The sequence below is a fragment of the Anomaloglossus baeobatrachus genome, chromosome 6, assembly GCF_048569485.1.
Source record: "Anomaloglossus baeobatrachus isolate aAnoBae1 chromosome 6, aAnoBae1.hap1, whole genome shotgun sequence".
NCBI classification, from domain to species: domain Eukaryota; kingdom Metazoa; phylum Chordata; class Amphibia; order Anura; family Aromobatidae; genus Anomaloglossus; species Anomaloglossus baeobatrachus.
Window position 1 is genome coordinate 44,408,894 of NC_134358.1, and position 24,107 is coordinate 44,433,000.

At 45.3% G+C, this 24,107-nt stretch overlaps 1 protein-coding gene across 1 annotated transcript in view; it reads left to right on the top strand.

The window, feature by feature from the left end:
• The first annotated feature begins 12,795 nt into the window (after window positions 1-12,795).
• The window catches only part of FAM83A (family with sequence similarity 83 member A), a 55,104-nt gene continuing 43,792 nt past the window's right edge, over window positions 12,796-24,107 (top strand). The window contains exon 1 of the mRNA XM_075352890.1: window positions 12,796-13,497. Coding sequence (XP_075209005.1) covers window positions 13,012-13,497 — 486 coding nt within the window. The 5' untranslated portion in view covers window positions 12,796-13,011. The remainder of the gene's footprint in view (window positions 13,498-24,107) is intronic.

Below are 24,107 nucleotides of genomic sequence, written 5' to 3' on the forward strand. Positions count from 1 at the left end.
GCATTCAGTCGGACAACGCCACGGCGGTCGCGTACATCAACCACCAGGGCGGCACACGCAGTCGTCAGGCCTTCCAAGAAGTTCGGCGGATTCTGCTGTGGGCGGAAGCCACAGCCTCCACCATCTCCGCAGCTCACATCCCGGGCGTAGAAAACTGGGAAGCAGACTTTCTCAGTCGCCAGGGCATGGACGCAGGGGAATGGTCTCTTCACCCGGACGTGTTTCAAGAGATCTGTTGCCGCTGGGGAACGCCGGACGTCGACCTCATGGCGTCTCGGCACAACAACAAAGTTCCGGCATTCATGGCACGGTCTCAAGATCACAGAGCTCTGGCGGCGGACGCATTAGTTCAGGATTGGTCGCAGTTTCGACTGCCTTATGTATTTCCTCCTCTGGCACTGCTGCCCAGAGTGTTGCGCAAGATAAGGTCCGACTGCCGCCGCGCCATCCTCGTCGCTCCAGACTGGCCGAGGAGGTCGTGGTACCCGGATCTGTGGCACCTCACGGTGGGTCAACCGTGGGCACTCCCAGACCGACCAGACTTGCTGTCTCAAGGGCCATTTTTCCATCTGAATTCTGCGGCCCTCAACCTGACTGTGTGGCCATTGAGTCCTGGCTCCTAGCGTCCTCAGGGTTATCTCAAGATGTCATTGCCACTATGAGACAAGCCAGGAAACCAACGTCCGCCAAGATCTATCACAGGGCTTGGAGGATCTTCTTATCCTGGTGCTCTGATCGGGGTTTTACCCCCTGGCCGTTTGCCTTACCCACTTTTCTTTCTTTCCTTCAATCCGGAATGGACAAGGGTTTGTCTCTCGGCTCTCTCAAGGGACAAGTATCGGCGCTTTCCGTGTTTTTTCAAAAGCGTCTAGCCAGGCTTCCGCAGGTCCGCACGTTCCTGCAGGGAGTTTGCCACATAGTCCCACCTTACAAGCGTCCGCTGGAACCCTGGGATCTTAACAGGGTGCTAACGGCTCTTCAGAAACCACCTTTCGAGCCGATGCGGGATGTCTCTCTATCACGCCTTTCGCAGAAGGTGGCCTTCCTAGTGGCAGTCACATCACTTCGGAGAGTGTCTGAGCTAGCAGCGCTGTCATGCAAAGCCCCCTTCCTGGTGTTTCACCAGGATAAGGTGGTTCTGCGTCCGGTCCCGGAATTTCTCCCTAAGGTGGTATCCCCTTTTCATCTCAATCAGGATATCTCCTTACCTTCCTTTTGCCCTCATCCAGTTCACCAATGTGAAAAGGATTTGCACTTGTTAGATCTCGTGAGAGCACTCCGGCTCTACATTTCTCGCACGGCGCCCCTGCGCCGTTCGGATGCGCTCTTTGTCCTTGTCGCTGGCCAGCGTAAGGGGTCGCAGGCTTCCAAGTCAACCTTGGCTCGGTGGATCAAGGAACCGATTCTTGAAGCCTACCGTTCTTCTGGGCTTCCGATTCCTTCAGGGCTGAAGGCCCATTCTACCAGAGCCGTGGGTGCATCCTGGGCATTGCGGCACCAGGCTACGGCTCAGCAGGTGTGTCAGGCGGCTACCTGGTCGAGTCTGCACACTTTCACGAAACACTATCAGGTGCATGCCTATGCTTCGGCAGATGCCAGCCTAGGTAGGCGAGTCCTTCAGGCGGCGGTCGCCCACCTGTAAGAAGGGGCCGTTTTTCGGCTCTTTTTATCGAGGTATTCTTTTACCCACCCAGGGACTGCTTTTGGACGTCCCAATTGTCTGGGTCTCCCAATGGAGCGACAAAGAAGAAGGGAATTTTGTTTACTTACCGTAAATTCCTTTTCTTCTAGCTCCTATTGGGAGACCCAGCACCCGCCCCTGTTCCCTTCGGGCTGTTGTTCTTTTGTGTACACATGTTGTTCATGTTGAATTGTTCTTTTGGTTCATGGTTTCAGTTCTCCGAACATCCTTCGGATTGAATTTACCTTAGACCAATTTATAAGTTTCCTCCTTCCTGCTTTTGCACCAAAACTGAGGAGCCCGTGATGCATGGGAGGGTGTATAGACAGAGGGGAGGGGTTACACTTTTTAAAGTGTAATACTTTGTGTGGCCTCCGGAGGCAGAAGCTATACACCCAATTGTCTGGGTCTCCCAATAGGAGCTAGAAGAAAAGGAATTTACGGTAAGTAAACAAAATTCCCTTCTTTGTGTTCCTCCTATTACTGGGTCAGATGCACATTTTGTTATCTGATCTGCTCTTCTCATGGGCAGAACCCGTCCTATAGTGGTGGGTACATAACATATTTATAAAGGTTTAAATTACCTGCTTAATTTTATTACTCTCTATGTACTGCTGAGTTTACCCCCAAAAGAAACCAGACACACCCTAAAAAAATCGCACTTAGACACCCAAACTATTAGAGTTGGCAAGTGAATTGACTCTCACATACAAATGTACGTTGCTTTCAGATCCCTCTGTGTTCTACAGTGGTTGTCTCCCCCTGGTGACTGGAAGTAGTATTACTCGCACAGAGTGATTCTGGTGCCCAATCTGTTTGTGAGAGCCACAGTACAATGCAGCTGGAATGGTAGGGACCTGACAATAACGCAGATCTCTGTGTAAGAGCCCATCCACCATTAGCACTTGCTAACTGTAATTATTTGGGGTTTGATGAGTGTGATTTTTTTTTTCTTTTTTTGGATGGAGGGGTTGTTGCTTTCTTTTGGTAGGTGTCTGCTTTCTTTTGGGGCGTTCTGCTTACTTTTGAGGGTGTATTTTCTCTTTTGCGGAAATGATGAGCGCGGCTCTAACATTTTTGTAGGTTCTGGGGTGAGGAAAAGACAGACCATGAAAATGTTTTTGAGTAGAGGTCATGGTAAGAGCTTGGATATGTGGTTTGAAGACAAAGGCAGAGTCAAGGTTTACGCCAAGACAGTGGACTTCTTTGATGAAGAATCCTGTTGTATTCTTTAAATTTTTTACCTGCTGCTTAGACACCTCCTTATGGAACCGCAACAAAGGCTTATTTTTGGAGCAGGGTTATATTTAACACATGCTTCAAAAAGCCCAAATAATCCTACTAGGGCTTAGGTCATATTTTCGAGGAATTACTATATACCAGTATGCACTGTGCTCACTTGCTCTCTCTAGTGGTGACTGCAGGCAGCAAGAATTTTACTGTCTCCATCCATATCTATGCAGAGTATTTAGAGTTACGTAGCAAGAAAAACTGCCTATAATATATACTGTATACCTACATTAACACATACTTAGTTAAAACATGTACCCAAACAAATTGAGACTGTCGGTCTATTTCTGTTATTGTCAATGTAAAGTTCAGGAAGTCTGAGTCTAATATTAATATTGAGGCCGGTGTTGTCCTGGTGTATAATTAATAAAAACTGATATTCTAACTTTATACTATGCATATAAAAAAGATGTGGAAAAGAAAATTCTACTGGTTTATACAACATTGCATCTAATGTTTCCAGCGTTAGCAGCAGCTGACCATGTGCGGGGCTGTCCCAGTGACTGACGGCTTTGCTTTTTATTATGCCATGGTCCTTTGCTGCGGAGATGACCACACACATATATTATTTGCAAGGATGCATCAGTTTGTGTGCAAGTGTTTGGATTGAATTATTTAGTAATGATAATTAATGAGATTAACAAAATGTTACCAATAACTCATCTCTGTCCTGTGAAGCAATTGCGCTCCTCCCTCGATGTCCTTACCACTCCTATGACCCAAGATAGAAATCTTGAATCTTGATGTACAGATAAATGGTAAATTATATAAGAAATTATCTAACAATGTGTTATAACACAGTAACCATAATAATGATAACAGCACAGTATAACACTATTTATCTGAGCACTGTGCAGCACAATTACCTGAGCTCTGAATGCATAGTTTATCTGGTGTTGTACGACACTATTTGGGAGCTTTTTGCAAAATGTATCTACATGCTGAGGCCCATATTTGTGAAAAGTTGTGACTTTTTCTGCAACTACAAAATGGTTGCAACATAAATATCTTTGTTCCATAAGAGCCCTAGTTACAGAGGAAAAAAAAGCCCATTGCTGTGCCAAGCATCACTGGCAGAGCTGATCAGGGATACTTATGACCCAGCAGCTCTGTTACGATGGCAGAGACCCGGTAATCATGTGATTGACACATTCTACAAAAATATTGTCAGTCCCCTTGCTTCTGTTCTCTGCATAGCGCTCACTGACAGCTATGTAACAAGCAAAAAAGAAGACAGAAGCAGTAATAAATCCCTTCTGTCTTCTCCCCAAGATTTTCACCTGTGTGTGTGACAGACGGAGACTGAACCTGCTCCTGCTAGATTGCAGTAGCTTTAAACACGTACTGTAAATTTACAATGAAATGAGGTTAAGTCCCAGGATCAAATGTTGTAATTTTATCTGGTGTAGCACCAGTGTCCCTGCAAGGATGCCAACTTACGCACTGCCCCGGCCAGGACCTGTTCTCCCCTAATGCCGCACAGCCTTCTACATACTCTCCTTCCAAGCTCTGTACATGCCGCACAGGGTTCCCAGGAGTGCACCTAAGATGCGCACACACCAGCCCTCCTCTTAGGGGGCCAGTATGCTATTTCCAGGAAATGCCATGGGCAGAGCGGTACTATGTACTGAAGGCACCCTCCCATTAGGGGAGGTGCCTGAGCAACACCTTGAGTTAGGGAGTGTCCTGTCCGTCTAGCTAGTTGTGAGGTTCCGTTATCCCTGTGTCGTCACCCTGTGCCTGCTTTCCCATACCTATCTGTCCCTGCCGTGCCCACTTTACCTGGCCGTACCTGCCTGCCTGTCTGCCCTGGTGATCTCACCTGTACCTGCTTACATCTGTGTCTGTACCAGAGTCTTTCTCCTGTCCCGGTGTCAGCTTCCACAGTCCCGGTAACTGCCCTAGGAGTGGTGCCTGGCATCCGCCTTGCGGTAGTCGCTTAGTAAAGCCCCTCCCACTAACGGGTAAGCCCAGGTTTCCCCTGTGGTCCAGTGAGTCCACTAATCCCACTCACTGCCCCTACACTGGCCGCTAGCATTACATTTGGCTTAGAAAATATCATATTTAATGGTGTAAAACATTGATCATTTTGGACAAAATTACACAAAATTTTGAGTGCAAATAAAATGGTAAACGCCCCTCTCTGGATAATTTTTCTGGATTTTGCATGCTCATCTGAACTCTATTGCACAATCACAACAAGAACCGGTCCATTGTGTCTTTAATTTCCATACATTTCACATGTTTACGCCTATACATGCCTTTTTCTCATTTGACCAGAACATGACCTCATCCTGTTTGCCCTGATCCACTCCGAGCCCTATAGGCATCAGGTGTCCTTATTCTCCAGAAGTGTGTAAACTGTATTATGATCCGTCACTGTCACTCCCACAGCTCAGAAAACAAAGCCACCCATAAATCTATTGGTTGTATACACGTCGCACCTGCGGTAAATCACGCGGAGCACATGCTACCTGTGTAGGCTCCGGTGGGCTCCATACATTGTACTGAAGGATTAGAGAACAGTTCCCACCTGTCCACAATGTAATGTATCTGAGTAATACCAGACTCTACCCAATATAGGGTTTGCCCAATTTCAGACACTTGTGGCACAGGTACAGGTTGTAGACCAATGTCAATCCTAATGACCAACCAAATTTACCAGACAGCACACAAATTCCCATTATAGAAGTGGATCTCAGGGAAGGGACGGAAAATCCCGAAGATGGATGGGAAATGTCATTTGTGTCTCTATAGGGCATGTACTGTACATTCATATCAGATTTCTGGGACTTAAAGGGGAATTCCAGCTCCTCTCACATCTACAGCATCTACGGCTCACTTCTTACACGCATGAGCTGATAGATGTCTGTAGATTTGATGAGGCTAAAAGAAGCATTGGACCTTCTCGACCAACATGACCTGGGTGTGAACACTCTTCAGCCATCTTCATTCATTTGAGTTTCACAGTCCTTGTACAGACCTTTACATCCAAACCAGCCTCAGGTTTCCTGATCTGATCTATAACAGCCCCATATATGCCTATAAGGCTGGGAGTTTGTGGCTGGAGACCCACAGTAGTCCATGTACCGAGGTCTGTATGTAGGCCATGAAACCTAGAGGTGTGATCTCTCCATCTTCCTTTGCTCTTATGCCCATTATGACCTACAGTATATACAGGAGGAAGAACCCATATACTAAGGTAACAATACCCAGATTGAATCTAATCTTGCTAGATCCAGAGTGCCTACTCCAAAATTATATCGACAGAAGAATGAACACTAGGACTGACCCATCAGAAAACCACAAGATCCTCAGGTAGACATTGGTTCTGACACAAAAATAACTCACTGGTTTCTCAAGCACCTTGTGTATAATATTAGAGTTTATTTAATGATAAGTAATAAAATAAAAGCATAAAAATATACAATAATAATAAAAGAAATGTAATTAGAGGGTATATCCAAGACTTTTTTCTATTTTCAATGTGCCTAACGCTACCTTCCTGCTTGCTGTGTCCAGCGCCATTCTTTGCCGGCACAGAACAATCACAGGCCGCTCCTGCCGGTGATTAAGCTGCTTCCGCTGACATTGGGTCAACAGAGGCGGCACCTTCTCACCTGGTCTGTAGACGGGGTGGGATAGCCAGCTCAACCAGCTAGGCAGCAGGGAGTCGGCTGTCAATCAGCAGGATGTCAGCTGTCCCCCATCTATAGAGTAAAGCGGAAGTGTCACGCTAGGTACGGGGAAATACCAAGCCAATGAGGGAAGGGAAACCCTGTGTCTAGGGAAGGGGGAGATGGTGACCCCTGACCAAGCCTACCGCTTAGCCTTGGGTTCCCTCACTACCCTAGATAGGTTCCGTACCTATTTGCCAAACTGAATACCTGACCCTAGGCTGACCTTGGTCTGGGCCCTAGGTAGAGAGCGGATACGGTGAGCTCTTCGTCAACCCCATTAGACACTAAAGGACACACAGGTATAATAAACAGGGGAAAACAACAAACAACTTATCTCTAGTTGTCTCAGTGAGAGAAGCTGCAACAACCAACAAGATTTTCCTGATGTATGTGTGACACCCTGGACTATCAGGTCGTCACCGGGCATTGTACAATCTGCCCACCCGTGCAATATCCACATCCTTCTTGGTTATGGGTCCCCAACTACATGGTGTTGCCTACAACAACTAGTTAAAATCCTAGGTACACTCTGTACCACACCCACCAGACACACCAGTGGACGGCCTGAGTGGAATAGGGCCGCCCATTTGGGGGGTTGGTTAGGGGAGGTCAGGAGAGTCAGTCGAGAGTAGAAGGTGAAGTGTTGGAAGTGAAGGAGAGAGGAGGTCAGGAGCCGGGCTCCTTGGAAGCCATCTAGTTAGCAGACGGTGTTCTGGGTCTAGTGGAGCTGGACCCCCGGTCGCAGGGGATTGTGGCAAGGGGCACGGAACTGTCGAGTAGACAGCCGGCGGCCTTGCACCATCACCGTGCTGGGACCAGTGCACAACGGGGTACGTGGACCGTAGGTCAGGGAGTAGCTTCAGGCAACCTGACAATTTACCCGACGAGAACGAAGCCTTCAAGATCAGCTCTCCACCCTCTCCAAAATCGGGGTACTAGCGCAACGAGGGGGTTAGGACTTTCCACTAAAACGGTCCAGAAAATCCCATGTGTGAACCCTGAGAACAAGCTCCCACACTTAGCCATAGTGGGGAGCGGGACCCGACTAGTTCCATACTACCGGGACCAACAGAGAAGTGAACTTAGTGCCAGGAAGGAAGGTCATGGATCACCAGGCAGCACCATTGGGGACGGGACCCGAACTAGCTCCCCTCAGTGGCAGCGGTATCCAGAACTTTGGTTTATCCAGTTGTCGGTGTCAGCTTAATGGACTGATTGAGTACGAAAGTGACGCCTTCGCACACAATGGCACTCCCCGAACACCAACACTGAGTTCCGGGGCATTCCCCCTACCCGTGGAGGGTTCTAACACCTGGCTGCCCCACTCCATCGCCCCCGGGTACTCCAAACTGCAGCGGTGGTAGTCCACATTACCACACACCACGGGTGGCGTCACGAACTCTAAACACAATCCCCTGTAAATACCCCCTTCATTTGAGTGGCCGCACAACCCCCGGGTCTGGACACCCCTCGAGCCACCGCAGATCCGGATCCGAGCAGCCCGGCTGCTGGCACGGGGGTGGCACATATGCAAGCCGCCTGCTTGCACTGAAGGCTTGTTAAATATGTATCAAATATCACCAATACCGAGTAATAGGAAGTGAAGGTATATATAGACAAGGAAAGTGCTGATGAACAGCAGCTGACAGGCTGAAGAACACCCCAGGTTCCTAAAGGAAAAAGGATGAAAACCAAGCAGGAATCATAGAAAGTCAAGGAGCAGTTTTGCAGCCGAATGCTGTGACCTTCTATAGCCGGACACCACAGGACTATCTGACACTCGTGAGATGAAGCAATTCTATCTCTAACAGGATCGGTTTGTGCCGGCAAAGAACAGCGTGTCGGGCACAACAGGCAGGTATGGAGCAACTACCTGCCAGTTAGTGCTTAAGCACTTTTTTTTTAGGTCCCAGATATACCCTTTAAAAAAGTAAATAGCTAAAATCTGGTGCGCTCCACTTTCAGTGCCTCCAACATCAGAATACTGACAAGATAACTCAGAAAACTGCTGACAATGATTAATACAATTTGCATAGCAATGTGCTCCGCAGGCGCAATCAACAGCTCAACACAATGTTCTGCTGTTATGATTCCTAGAATCCTTCACCCTTTCTGTCAGATAAGAGTTACGAAATCCTGAGCAGTGATTTTTATAATCAATCACACACCTACATGTATACAGTGAAATTGGCACACATGAGTGTGTATAGTGGTGCTTATAGGGACTCACCTTGAGAACCTATCTTGGATTTCATTTTACCATGATCAGATTTTTTAATCTCTAATCCTCCTGATAAAGGGACCAAATGTAAAAGAGCACATGTACGATAGTCCTACATATGGAGAAAAGTCTGGTTCTTCAGAAGACTTCTGATATGAAATCCTTGAATCCCACCAAGAACCTCGAACGCTTTTAAGAAGTTTCAACAACAAAAAATTTCTACACCTTTAAAAATCTCTAAACTTCCAACATCTTCAAGAATTTTTTGACACCTAGAACTTCTTTCATCCAACTTTAAGGGCGGCTTTGCACGTTGCAACATCGCACGTGCGATGTCGGTGGGGTCAAATCGAAAGTGACGCACATCCGGCGTCACTTTCGAGATCGTAGTGTGTAAATCCTAGATGATACGATGAACGAGCGCAAAAGCGTCGTTATCGTATCATCGTTGCAGGCTCCGACTTTTTCATAATTATGCTGCAGAGACAGGTACGATGTAGTTCCTTGCTCCTGCGGCTGCACACATCGCTATGTATAACGCCGCAGGAGCGAGGAACATCAGCTTACCTGCCACCGCCGGCTATGCGGAAGGAAGGAGGTGGGCGGGATGTTTACATCCTGCTCATCTCCACCCCTCCGCCGCTATTGGCCACCTGCCGTGTGACGTCGCTATGACGCCGCACGATCCGCCCCCTTAGTAAGGAGGCGGGTTGCCGGCCAGAGCGACAGTCGCAGGGCAGGTGACTGCATGTGAAGCTGGCGTAGCGATAATTTTCGCTACGCCAGCTATCACAAGATATCGAACCTGCGACGGCGACGGGGACTATCGCGTGCGACATCGCAGCATCGGCTTGCGATGTCGCAACGTGCAAAGCCTGCCTTAGAATCTCCAGTGCCTCCAAAAACCTTAAAATCTCAATGAGCCTCTAATACGACTAAAATGTTTGAACCTTACTAAGCACCATTGACAACCTCGAGAATGTCCAACCATTTTCTCATGACAACGAACCTCAAAAACGTACAAAAACTTCAGACACTTGACAGGACCTCCAACACAGATAACTTTCTACACCTTCTAGATCCTTAAGTTTTTCTATTACCTCTATCAACCTGAGAACTTTCAACATTTCAAATAAGCACTGATAACTCCAGCAACCTCAAACAACATGAAATTCTGATACTCCAAGAACCTTGAAGATATCTTAGAACCTCCTCACCTCCAAAGCACATGAAGACCTCAAACATCTTCCAAGTGTGCAAATAAGGCTCTGGAGTTGCCATAAACACTGGGTGGCTGTAAGTTACATAGTTCTTCTGCAGACAGCCATCTTTGAGCATTCTGTCACCCTAAGTGCTCCTGTGTCCTCTACGAGTAAGGCGCCTACAGATATCTCTGCCGGTTTCTCCTTTCCGGTAGAACAGAGCAATTAGCAGTCTAAAACCAGATATGCCTGATTGACATATTTGCCAACAATCAGTTACCCCCTATAGACATTAGAGTGGAGTATATTGACTGGTTCGGTCTAATGTTTATGGGGACCTTAATGTCAAGACTCCATCAGGGCTATCATCTGAATAAAAAAAAACAGGATTCAGATGACCCATTAGGAGCTGTTTAGGACAATGAGGCAAATATAGTTCAAAGTCTCCAACTTTGGACACCATTTGGCCTCCTTTGTAGCGGTGTCCTTCTTTATAGTTGGATACAATATTCTTCTATTATTGTGCTTTTGTACCCGACTTAAAAAAAATAGACACCACCTAAATCCTGTTTTTCAGGGAGTCAGATGGAACCTGTCGGAATTCTGAATATAAAGCTAAAACACAACGTACACCCAACCCAACTTTATGTGATAACATTGATGCAATGACTTCTTAGAAGCTTTTCTCTACGCTTCCTCGTATCTACTCTTTTTTACACCTATATTTTATAATTTTCTCAGGCAATCCTTCTAAAAAATATAAATATACACTGGAGATCAAAATTAGAGAACAACACACAATTTCCTAAATGTTGCGGTCATTGTGTCGTCCTATGAGATTATATCCTATCATGAGGAAAGTCGCAATATTTTAGGCTTATTTCATAAATTTAATTTATTCCACAACACATAATAAAAATGTAAAATGAGATAAATGTAAAAGAACACGGATCAAAATTAGAGAACACTTTCAGATACCTGCAAGTTATTGGTGTTAATCTGGCTCTTGGAGCTAATTTCCTTAATTATCTGTCAAACCCTATGTAACTGACAGCCGAACTTTTCAGTTTGCACTGACTATGCAAAAATGGTGTGCCGTTCCAAAGGAACTGAAACCCTCTGACAGCAGGTTGTCCAGATGAAGGCCAAAGGGATGACCCTATCAGCCATAGCAAGAGAAGTTGGTCATTCCAAGTCTGTGATTTCGAGAATATTGCATCTCTACAACATCACAAATGCAAATCCCTCAAGAAGGCTGGTTACCCTTGAAAGACAAGAGAAGACAGGATAATGCGGAGAATCTACACAGGTAATTGTTTCACCACTGCAGCTAGATCTGCCTGTCAGTTCAGCGCTGAACAGGATAAGGATCTGTCTCCTCATACAGTGTCACGACGTTTAAGAACATTTGGACTGAAAGCCCACTATGCAGTAACCAAACCTCTCATTAGCAGATTGAATCACAAGGCTAGACTCACCTTTGGTGAGGAGCATGTTGTGTGGACAGAGGAGAAGTGTCCACAGTTCATTTTAGTGATGAAAGCAAGTTTGATTTGTTTGGGTCTGATGTTCGTCGACAAACTGGGGAAAGACTGAACCCAAAGTGTGTTAAGAAGTCAGTGAAAGGCGCTGGAGGAAGTGGCATGGGGAATTTTTTTCTGCAGCAGGAGTTGGACCTCTCATACAGCTACATGGCAGAGTGAATGCAAGTGTGGATCAGAACCTTCTTCACCTCACGTGGTTCCTTGTTTGTGTTCATCACTCAATCAGCCAGCAATTTTCATGCAGGACAATGCCCCCTGTCACACAGCAAAATGGGTAAAGCAGATCCTTGAAACAGAAAACATTGAAACAATGAAATGGCCACAGCCCAGAGTCCTGATCTAAACCCAATAAAAAACCTCTGGAAAATCCTTTTTGACAAAGTTATGGCCAAGAAACCCACAACAGTCAAAGAACTGTGGAAGAGACTGGAAGAAAAGTGGCCCAAAATCCCACCAGAGCAGTGTGAGAGACTAGTGATGTCCTGTGGCCGCAGATGTGCTGAGGTCATTCACAGCGACGGCCGGTGCACGTCCTACTGATTGTGACTGTTGTTACCTGCAGAACATTTACTGATCATCTCTCTGTGCTACAGTCACTTCTGTTCTCTAATTATCAACATCCCGTTTTGAGCAAAATAAAGGTTTTATGTTGATGAACTTTGGATCTTTTGTAAAACCCTGATTTAGTGGCATGGTGCACCGCTTACACTAAACCGGAGCGTGTTCATCAATGTAGATTATATTATTTCTTAAAAAAAAATCAAGTGATCATACATTGTTCTCTAATTTTGATCTCCAGTGTATATATCCATAGTGATATTGTTTATGCTCCTTGTTTTTTTTTCTATTGAAAGGTTCATATTTTTGCAATGGCCATGAAATGAGACACTTAATCTCATTTTGAAGCTAAATACTTTGGAGCAGCCTACTGTCAGCTTGACGGGTTCTCTACTCGTACTGTTCTCTTTTTTTTATCCTTTTTTTTGCCTTCGAAAAAAAATATTTTTGACACCTTTGTTTAAAGCCTCCAGCTGGAGCGACTCATACCTGTGCAATCATCTGCTCTATTCACTTGTTACATGACTGAGCTTAGTGTTATCTACATGACAGTGAGAGTGACAGGGCTAAAAGGGGAGTTGCCGAAGCTCCGGTGTAGCCCACAGGTATAAGGTGTGCCTCCACCTAGATAAGGCAGTTTACAGGGCTGTCACTTCCCAGCTCCGTTGTCTCTCTAAGAAGATTTTTCACAGTTAATGGTGCACCTGGGATGAAGTGAAAGTTATGCTGGATGTGTGATGGCGAGGATCTCCTGAACGTTCATCCTAAGAGAATCCTTCAAGAACGTTGTTAGAAATCTTGGAAGAATCCTGAGAGCTCATCTACACCAGGAAATATGAATAGGTGTAAGGCATTGGGAAAGATAAAGAGAAGACTTGAAGAAGCCAAAAACAAGTGGGCAAGGCTGAGCAAACCGGAGTTCTGCTACAATGAGAGCGCCAGATTGGCAACGGATGCCCTCTTGGATGGTGGATCTGATGACTACCAAAAGGTCCTTGCGGAAGAAGGAGAGGTGGACTTCTTATCGAAGCAAGAGATCCAATATATTTTTGACAATGTGAAGGAACCGTACTATTCAAATGAAAGCCAAGTGGAAAACGGCGAGAACGGGTCGGTGCAAAATGGGAACCTTTCCCACCAGTCCGAGAGTTATTACCCTATTAATTCGGATAAGAGTGAGAACACCACTCCGCTCCACAACTGGAGCTCAGAGGAGAAGCCCTACCTGAAGGACAAGTCCAGTGCAACCGTGTACTTCCAAGCTGATAAGACTAATAATATCAGGGAGACCATCAGGAGGAGTATACACCGGACCGGTCAGGTAGGTATCTAGTATGACATAAATCTTAGCATGTATCAAGCCTGAATTTGTCATTTAACTCTGAGTAATCACCGGTAACGTACGATAACTCAGCAAAAGCTGTTCTTATGTAAACCATAAATTATGTAAGTACCCAAACGATTTGACAAAGTTCGCTCCGATACCCCCCATAAGCTCATCGCTGCAGTATATACACTTCTGTTAATTAATTACTCATTCAGACGTCCATTTGTTTTGCCGCTCCGTTTTTCTTCTTTTCTTCGGTCTCCAATATTTTTTTCTATATTTTGGTCTGTATATTTTTATCATTTAGTATAGCATCCATCATTATTTTCATATGCACAAAAAGAAAAAAATTCCAAGCTTTCCCTATTTGGTGCTTTTTTAGCAGCTACATATTTTTAGGTTTTTAGGGGTTTTTTTTACCTTGCGGTGCCATATTGAAATCATCAGAATGTCAATTTCTCTTGTAGTAAATGTATGTTTTATTAACCGATTTTATCCATAGACATAAATGAGATGAGTAAAATCTGCAGATTAAAATAAAAAAAAGTGTTTTTATTGCTTTTCCACAGCGGAAACACTGTAAAAACGCATGTGAGCCATCCATTTTACCAAAGTTTATTGACCAGAAGTGTCCGAAACAAAGCGGTGTTATTTTTTTTTTAATTTCGGTAAAAAAAGAATTTAAAGTAAAAGGGTAAATAACGTAATTTACTTAATTGGTGTGGAGAATCTACAGCATCAAAAACACAACAAATAATTATCGTGGGAATTTAGCCGTAATCAGTAAAAAACAAACAGTGCTCAGATGATATGCACACTATAGTGTCTGCACACCGTAAAGTTTATTTTTCAGGCTCTTATTGATTTCAATGTGCATTGATCATTGAGTCAAACATATTTGCAATTTTTTTTAGGCAACTGAACAAATATACAGACCCATAAATAGTGATGAGTGGGCACTGCCATGCTCAGGTGCTTGGTACTCATTAAGAGCAGTTGGATACTTGGATGGGTGAGAATCAAGTACCCCAGTATAATGGAAGTCAATTGGGAACTCAAGTATTTTATGTAAAAACGCTTGAGCTCACATTGACTTCCATTATACTTGATACTAGAGTCACGCACATCCGAGCATCCAACTGCTCATTATGTGCACCGAGCATGGTAGTGCTCGCTCATCACTAATTATGACTACTGAGCACCCGAGCATGGTAGTGCTCGCTCATCACAAACTACGAGTATCAAGCACCTGAGCATGGTAGTGCCCGGTCATCATAAATTACGAGTATCAAGCACCTGAGCATGGTAGTGCTCGCTCATCACTAGTTACAAGTACTGAGTCCCCGAACATGATAGTGCCCGCTCATCACTAGTTACGAGTACTGAACACCCGAGCATGGTAGTGCTCCCTCATCACTAGTTACGAGTACTGAGCACCCGAGCATGGTAGTGCTCCCTCATCACTAGTTACGAGTACTGAGCCCCCGAGCATGGTAGTGCCCGCTCATCACTAGTTACGAGTACTGAACATCCGAGCATGGTAGTGCCTGCTCATCACTAGTTACGAGTACCGAGCACCCGAGCATGGTAGTGCCCGCTCATCACTAGTTACGAGTACCGAGCACCCGAGCATGGTAGTGTCCGCTCATCACTAGTTACGAGTACTGGGCACCTGAGCATGGTAGTGCCCGCTCATCACTAGTTATGTGTACTGAGCACCCGAGCATGGTAGTGCCCGCTCATCACTAGTTACGAGTACCGAGAACCTGAGCATGGTAGTGCTCGCTCATCACTAGTTACGAGTACCAAGCACCTGAGCATGGTAGTGCTCGCTCATCACTAGTTACGAGTACCAAGCACCTGAGCATGGTAGTGCCCGCTCATCAATAGTTACGAGTACCAAGCACTTTAGCATGGTAGTGCCCGCTCATCCCTAGTTACGAGTGCCAAGCACTTTAGCATGGTAGTGCTCACTCATCCCTAGTTACGAGTGCCAAGCACTTTAGCATGGTAGTGCCCACTCATCACTACCCATAGACTATATTGAGTACGAGTGCTATCTGTTAAAGATACAGGGAGAACGTCTACATGAAAAGTGAACTTCTGATTAAGGCCTTAACTATCACATGTTGCTTTCCTTGGCTATACATTAGCAGGGGAAGTTTCACAGATAACAATATTGGGAAAAAACTCTGTATTTCATCAGTGTTTTAGATCCAATTTTCATCACAGTTTTTCCACGTTTCAAAGTTTTGCTATCTTCTATCTATCAATCCATAAAAACGGAGAGCACTTGGATGGCAACCGAGTATCATCCAATTTTTTTCACTGACCCGTAGACTTACATGATTTGCTGATTTTTATCTAAGACTTGGATCATTATCTGTCACGTCGTTGTGATTTTGTGTGGACTGCTTGGTCTGCAAAATAAATCAGATGTGAACAGCCCCTTAGACTATCAAAGGTATGGGTACTATCCATGGAAAATTAACATCTGAATGAGCACTGTTGAGGGTGGAAAAAAAGTAGCTCTGCTATTCTTTCCATTTCTTTTAATGGCCTTCAGCTCAATCTTGAGCCATGGAGACTTGATGGATGAATGGTTTGAAGGACGATCCATCTTGTCCAAGCCTAGATAGATCCACCAGGGTCTTCTCTGGCATTATTGCCTGGTAGTATTAATCCTTCGGGTTGTCTGTCTTCCTCTTCATCTTGTTCCTTCTATTTTTCCGACCATGATGTCCTTCTCTAGTGATTGCTCTTAACGTATGATGTGTCCAAAGTAGGCAAGTCGTAGCTTGATGATCCTTGCTTAGAGTGACATGTCTGGTTTGATTTGTTCCAAAATTTCAAAGCCGTTGATTCTACTTCTGTCTCGTTTCTTTATCATCTAGATTTTACATTATATATATATATATATATATATATATATATATATATATATATATATATATATATATATATGCTATATGTATGCATAATATTAACATTAATGCAAGAAAAACTGTAAGACTGTCAAGCAACCAAGTTACGATAAGTTCCACAGAGGATGACGTCTAGAAACATTGGGTGACAACCCTCTGTGATAGTAATAACAGGGACTATATTGATTGTCAGACAAGGTTAAAGATATCGTAAAGCTTTATGACACAAGTCTTTCTCGTTCGAGCATCAGCTAAATAACCCCTCTGCCCGGCAGGGAGACGCCATCAACTAAATAACATAAGGTCACTAAAATGTATAGGTCAATGCCATAAGTGTGGGGTAAAGCAGGAGAACAGGTCCCAACAAGACAGTTATGTGATCAATATAAATCATCGCACAGAATGAGGGTCAGTTCAGCGGTACCAACTCTTACCCCCGGGGTATAACGCCGACATCTCAGGGATAATAATAATGATCTTGATGGTTTGTTTCCATTGAATGGTAGGATCAAAGATGACCTTGAGTGACCCAAGATCTTGAACCGGTCCTGCGACCCTGACTCAATCACTTGTGAGTTGAAGATGATGGATTATATACAGTAACTTTTCCCACAAAGGAAACTAAATTGTGTCTTTAACTCTTTATAGTACCATTTATTGCACTTGGTGACAAGCATCTCAATTAATGGGAAATGCCGGCCTCAACCACAATTAGCACACAAGTAAAACCAACATAAGATGCGCAGTAATTTTATAAATTCTTTGCTTTAGGCATTTTATACGGTAGTTGTTTCCTTCTCTGTTCACAACTGAAGCTAAATGGAAGTGGGAGTGCATAGTGGGAGACCAGATATTAGACAGAGCAGGACTTAAAGACGACCTGTCACTAGGTTAAAAGTAGCTAGTTTTTCATCATATTATATTGCCACTGCTCCCCTGAGTATTCCATTTTATTTATTTTTAATTTCCCCAAACAATTTCAGAGATATGGGCTTGTTTATTTAATGCTAAATTTTAGTCATAACAAAGGGGCGTGTCTCACAGGATCCTCATGGGCATGTCTTTAAGCTGCTGTGCATAATTACCCTGTGAGCCACTCCCCCGGTACACTCCTTACCAGGTGATTTTCCATTTTTCGTTCTCGTTTTTTACCCCTTCTTCTAAGAGCCATAACTTATTCATTTTTCCATCAATTTAGCCATAAGAGGGCTTGTTTTTTGCAGGACGAGTTGTACCTTTGAATGAAACCATTACTTTTACCATATTTTGTACTGGAAAACAGGAGAAAAAATGTAAGTGCGGAGAAATTGCAAAAATAAAAATGCGATTGCACATTTGTTTCTGGGTTTCTTTATTTCCTATGTCACTATATGGTAAAACTGACCTGACGTTATGATTCTCCAGGTCAGTATGAGTTTGTAGATACCAAATATGTATAGCTTTACCTTTATCTAAGGGGTGAAAAGAAGTTCAGAAATTTGTCCCAAAAAAAGAATTGCGCTTTTGTCACAATTTTCCGAGACTTGTAGCGTTTTCATTTTTCAGGATTTGGGGCTCAGTGATGCATTACTTTTTGATCGCCTGTTATTGCATTTTAATGCAATGTTGCGGCAACCAAAAAAAACCATAATTCTGGCATTTTGATTTTTTTTTCACTACGCCATGTACCATTGAATTCATATTTTGATAAATCGGACATTTCCAAATGTGGTGATATCAAATAGTTGGGGGGTCATGCTTTTTTTAATTGTTTTATTTTCAATGAGGCAAAAGGAAGGGAATTTGAAATTTTAGTGGTTTTAAATTTTTTCATACTTGTATAAACTTTTTTTTTTTACATTTTTATTGATTTTACTAGTGCCTTTGGGGGGACTTTATGCCACCACTGTCTGATGTTCAGAGTGATGCTGCTTCAGAATCAGGATCAGCACCAGCACTGCTCTGATCAGCAGAAATGCTGTGTTCCTGTGAGTACCGGTACTCTGCCAGTATTCACAGGAAGTGAGTAATAGCAGTAATAGGGGTCATCAGCTGACCCGCGGCTGTCATGGCAACCAATTGGCGCCCCGTTATCGTGTCACGGGGCCTCTGATGGCGGCGGGGAACAACACAATCCTTGTTGGAGCATATTAGATCTCGCTGTCAGAGTTTGACAGCACGATCTAAGGGGTTAACAGACGTGGGTGGACCTCCGATCCATCTGCGCCTGTTAGCTGCATATGTCTGCTGATCAGATGATACATGGGGAATATTGCTGGCTCACACAGTGAGCCTGCATTAAAGAGAGGCGACCTAGGATGTATAGGTGCGTCCTAGGTCATAAAAGGGTTAAATAAAAAGGCCCATATCCCTGCATACAGATACGTATGGAGGAATTTTAAAAAGGAAGGCTTTAATAAAATAAACAATAAATGAAATACTCAGGAGAGCAGTGGGAATATAAGTGCAAAAACTAGACACTTTTGACCAGGTGACAGGAGCTACATGGGGTTGCTGTCCGGAAGCTTGTGTCTTTTGCTAGGTTGGTGCATTACGCAACTTTCCCCACCTGGCGCTATAATCCCATCACTCCTCAGGAAGACAGCGTGTGCACATTGACAATGTTTACTCTACATCTTTGAGGATTAAGATCTTTGCTTTTAGTATTTTGTTTGTATTCGTCCAGAGACCTGAAATGAATTGTTGCATAAAAACCGCAAAAAGGTATTAAAAACCAAATTTCATATATACAGTATTAAAAAACACAGATTTGATGGAGGAGGACCCTTCTCTTTTAGTCAGAGTGGAAAATACTGTAGTTCCAAAAATGCATCTTTTACTCTGGGGGGACCCATCCTGTCTGGTATTACACATACAACCTATTGATATAAATGAGCCCGATGTAATACTTAATTTCTCCTCTGGAGGTGCTGCAGGAATTTGAACACTTACTGCCAAGTTACCGTGATCACAGAAGTATTCTGTTATTAGTCACTTACCTCATGTGCGGGACATTGCAGTATCTTAGGTATTCACGCACAGGGGCGCACCTACCAATAGGCGACCTGAGCCTTAGCCTCAGGTGGCGCCACCTGGTGGGAGAAGGAGGGCGGCAGCCAGGGTCTATCCCCACAAGTATGGATTGTCTAAAGTGGAGAAGCTGTAGAGTGGATGTTAAGCGGGGTTTACACGCTACGATATCGTTAATGAATTATCATCGGGGTCACGTTGTTTGTGACGCACATCCGGCGTCATTAACGATATCGTAGCGTGTAACAGTTATGTACGACCTAAAACAATCGCAAAAGCGGCAAAAATCGTTTGCCGCGGAGAGGTCATCCTAAAACAAAAAATCGTTTACCTCTCATTAGCGATGTTGTTTCTCGTTCCTGAGGCAGCACACATTGCTGTGTGTGACACTGCAGGAGCGAGGAACATCTCCTTACCTGCGTCCACCGGCTATGCAGAAGGAAGGAGGTGGGCGGGATGTGACGTCCCGCTCATCTCTGCCCCTCCGCTTCTATTGGATGGCTGCCGTGTGACGTCACTGTGACGCCGCAGAACCCGCCCCCTTAGAAAGGAGGTAGATCGCCGGCCAGAGCGACGTCGCAGGCAGGTAAGTAGTGTGACGGGGTAAGCGATGTTGAGCACGACAGGCAGCGATTTGCCCGTGTCACATAACCGACGGGGGCGGGTACAATTGCTTGCGATCTCGCTAGCGAGATCGCAGCGTGTAAAGCCCGCTTAAGTCTCTAAGACTTGGGATGATGTACAGTATGCTCTTAATATATGCGCCTCATGGTTTTTATTAGTGTATTCATTTGTGTCTTTTGTATAGTTTTTCTAATGTCCAAGACCTTGAAGTTCTACCTGGCAAGGTTTGCTGAACTGTTTTCATTGTTAGGCTATGTGCCCACGGGGAAAGTGTCCTGCGGTTATATCCGTGTGGTACGGGTGCGGGCCGTGTGACACCCGTGATGCCAGAGAAAAACGGACATGTCGGCGTGAGAAACACACAGACACACGTAAGTACGGAACGGACACACGTTCCGTTCCAAAATACTTACGTGTGTCCAAACCATTAGGAATATGTACCGCCCTGAGAGGGGCCCTGCCGCTTCCTCCGCTTGCTCGGGCCGAGCCGCTCGAGGTCCGGGCTCGGGTTGTCGGTGGCACGAGCGCCTCCGGACCGGGGGCCACGACGCTCTGTTAGAGGGGAGAGGTAGCGGGGTGGTGGTGGTGTAGGACAAGGCGCGCAGCCGGGGAGGGCCGCGCTGCCGTCCTACGGGCCATGACGCCACCCACGGGTCGTGGTGACGGGATACACCACCGCTGCGGCTGGAGTGAAGGCGGGCTCGTCCGGAATCAGTGTTGCGGCCGCAGCCTAGATGTTAGCCCCTCTGTGGGTAGGGGCGGCGTGTCCCGGGGCTCCGGTTCGGTCGGGGGACTGAAGCGCTGATGTTGTTGTCGGGGTGCAGGGTGCCGTGCCGCCGTGTAGTGTCATGCCCGGATGGCACTGGTGTATTCATGATTGATTCACACTCAGAGTCACTGGTAAACCAAAGTTTGGTCGGTTCCCGCGGCCGGCTGCTGATGTCCCCGGTGGGGTTGATGGTGGCCCCTTTTCCCGTGCACCTCTGGATGTTGTGTTAGGCTCCCCTGCATGAGCGTTGAGCTGCCGGAGGAGCCCTCAGTTGCCCGCAGGCGCTGGCCCGTCGGGTGTTTGGCCCTTGGCGGTGGCGCTCACCCGGTCTCGGTGGGCTTTTGCCTTCTTTCGGGACTTTGGGTGTGGATGAACCCGTGAGGTCCAGCCAGAAATCAGTCAATTTGCCTATACTCAGTGGCTTCTAAGCTAGGACGGGGTCTGAGTACCCGGTTTCTGGTGCTCCGGTACACGGTTGACTCCCCGGTTCGGGACCAGCGGGCTCCAACCCAAGCCCGGTCCGTACGGTTCCGCCGGTTGCTGTACCGGTACTCCTGCAGATAGCCACCACCGTCTGCCTGCCTGATGTTTGCAAGGGGCCCAGGCTCCTACCCGGGTCCTCGACAGCTGCTCCACTACCACTCACTGTCAACTCAAAACTCCACTGTTTGAATTTCCTGCCCCAGGACAGTAGTCTCCTCGGTGGGTGTGCCTTTCTGCCTGACTCCGCCCACCTGGTGTGCTCTACTCGCCCTGAGGGAGGCATCAGGTCTCCCTTTCGGGTGACATGTGTGTGACCTCACAGGGGATGGGGGGGTGTGTGTATGTGGCTGATGTAATTACCTCCAGGGCGTCACAAATACATAGGTCCACGTGTGTATGTGTACGTGAGAAAACTGTCAAACACTTTCGGAGGCACGAACGTGTGACAGAGGCCTTAGCAGAAGTCTTCCCATGAAACAATTGTTTGTTGAGTGAAAAGGCGTTGAACAAAAGATCTTCGTTCTCGGCAGCACATCGTCCTGTGTAAAATAAACCTCACACTTCTGCCGCCGATCGCCAGTCACTTCTGTACTTCAAGGGATGGGCATTTTTGCGATGGCAGCAGGTTTTTACACTGTGAGCTTTGCTCATCTCTGGTTTTTCCACTACGCTGCATATATAACAGAGGAAATGATTCAACAGCATTTTCTGCCCTATGGCGATTTCCAGTCTTTCAACTCTAAGTCATTATTTGTCCCTCCGTCCTCGGAACAATTTAGAGGATGTGACTCATGACGCGGTAGTCCCCAGTAATATCTTCTTTCCTGTACACAACAGAACCCATCATTATCCATGGACGTGTGCACTTCTGCCTTTGATGAGACTTGAACATGCGTCAAACCAGGAAGATCTGAACATGCTAACAAGGCATCAAACCACCACCCACCTAAAAATTCTGTAAAAATTGCCTTCAAGTAGGGTGGTCTTCTTGACTTAGAAGATATAAAGGAGATAAGGGTTGTAAATAATTAATGGTCTTCTCAAAGTGGTGGCCTTCTGTGTGAAATTTTGGCATCTCCCAAGTCTTCAGGTGGTCCATTGCACTGTTTTAGTTATCATTAATCATGTCAAGTAATTTGCACTTGATTTTAGCCATGGGAGTTGCCAACCCCACATAACAGGCAATACCTATGGATGTATTTAAATAAATGAATGGTACAGGTCTGCACAAGCAACACCCATTCTTTGTGGCTTTCTACTCCAGCTTACAGATGGGGATTTTAAGTGAGACATCCATACCATCTATAGGGCTTACAGAAAGGGGTTGTTCTTATCAGGGTCTATCATATGGACAAGAAGTCAAAGATACTGTCACGTAGTGACTACCGGGGTTCCGCCAGGTACACAGGGACCCCCGTTGAGCGCCGCAACAAACAGGGTACACATTACAATGGTGGGCCCTGGCCCTAGGGAAAACAGAGCAGGGTCACCTCCTAAAATCACCTGAGGCTGCTCCCTGTACTCCCTAACGTCTTATACGTTTTTTTTCACCCCGTCGCCGATCATGTGCCTATCCCTGTTTTTCCCTGGACTCAGACCTGTATTGTGCACAGGCCAGCGGAAACACTAATCCTGCTCTAGATTAAAGACACAGGGAGGATTAGACAGACAGGGGAAAAATACACAGCAATCATACAAAGCACTCCAAACAACAAGAGATAATAATGAGGAACGGATCAGAGGGGAAAACAAAAAAGGACTAAGGAAGGGAAAAACTAAACACAGCTTTCACACAGCAAATGTTCTCTGAATGGCTTCCTGGTCCACAGCTCACAGGTTCCCTCTAGAGGCAAGCTAAGCAGAAACTATCACCAGCAATTACCTGGGCTAGGAGAGAGGTCTTTATAGGAGAGGTAATTAGCAATAGAGAACAGCTGGCTCAGGAGATCAGAGGATCTACCTAACAATAGCAGCACTGGAAAAAGGAGAATCTGCACAGCCAACAGTGTTAACCTGAGCAAGGGTGTATGAAGCCCAGCACTGTGATCTCCTGACACCAGAAATAGAAGGGACTACTCTGTCGTGCTACCCTCGTGACAGATACTTGCTGTTAAAATGGTGTGTGGATAAACTAAGAATAAAAAATATATTTGCAATCCAAGATTATAGACATTTCAGTCAAATTTTAGACCTTCATCTATCGCTTACTAAGGTGCGCTCCTTAGTAAGCGGTGGATGCTGCACTCTTCAAACAGATGTTTCCTGACAATCCATACTATGAAGGTCTAAAATTTGAGAAAAATGTCTTTATTCTTGGATTGCAAATACAAATTTTGCTTAGTTTATCCTTACACCATTTGAGTGTCAAGTATCTTTGACTTCATATTATGGGTTTGGATCCAACTTGGACACCACCATCTGTGGAAGTTCCACGGTTTTTTTTCAAATATATCATATGGACGAGAACTGACCATTGACCATAAATTGGTCATGTAATTCTCTCTGCTCTTCATAGATGGTGAAAGCAGCCATTAAAGTCACATCCAATGTCTCCCCTGTCATCTTGCACGTTTGATCCCACACTTTGAGCATAAAGCTAAATTATCCATTGGTGTTCTTTCAGGACTGAATGATTCTATTATTTGGCTATTATGAACTATGAGGGGGTCAACATTAAATTGGGAATCTCATCTCAAGATGGCTGCAGAAAGGGAGTGACAAAGAAAAAACCCAACCATGAATGTCTACTGAATGATGGATGAATGAATGAATGAATGAATTATGCATAGCTATAC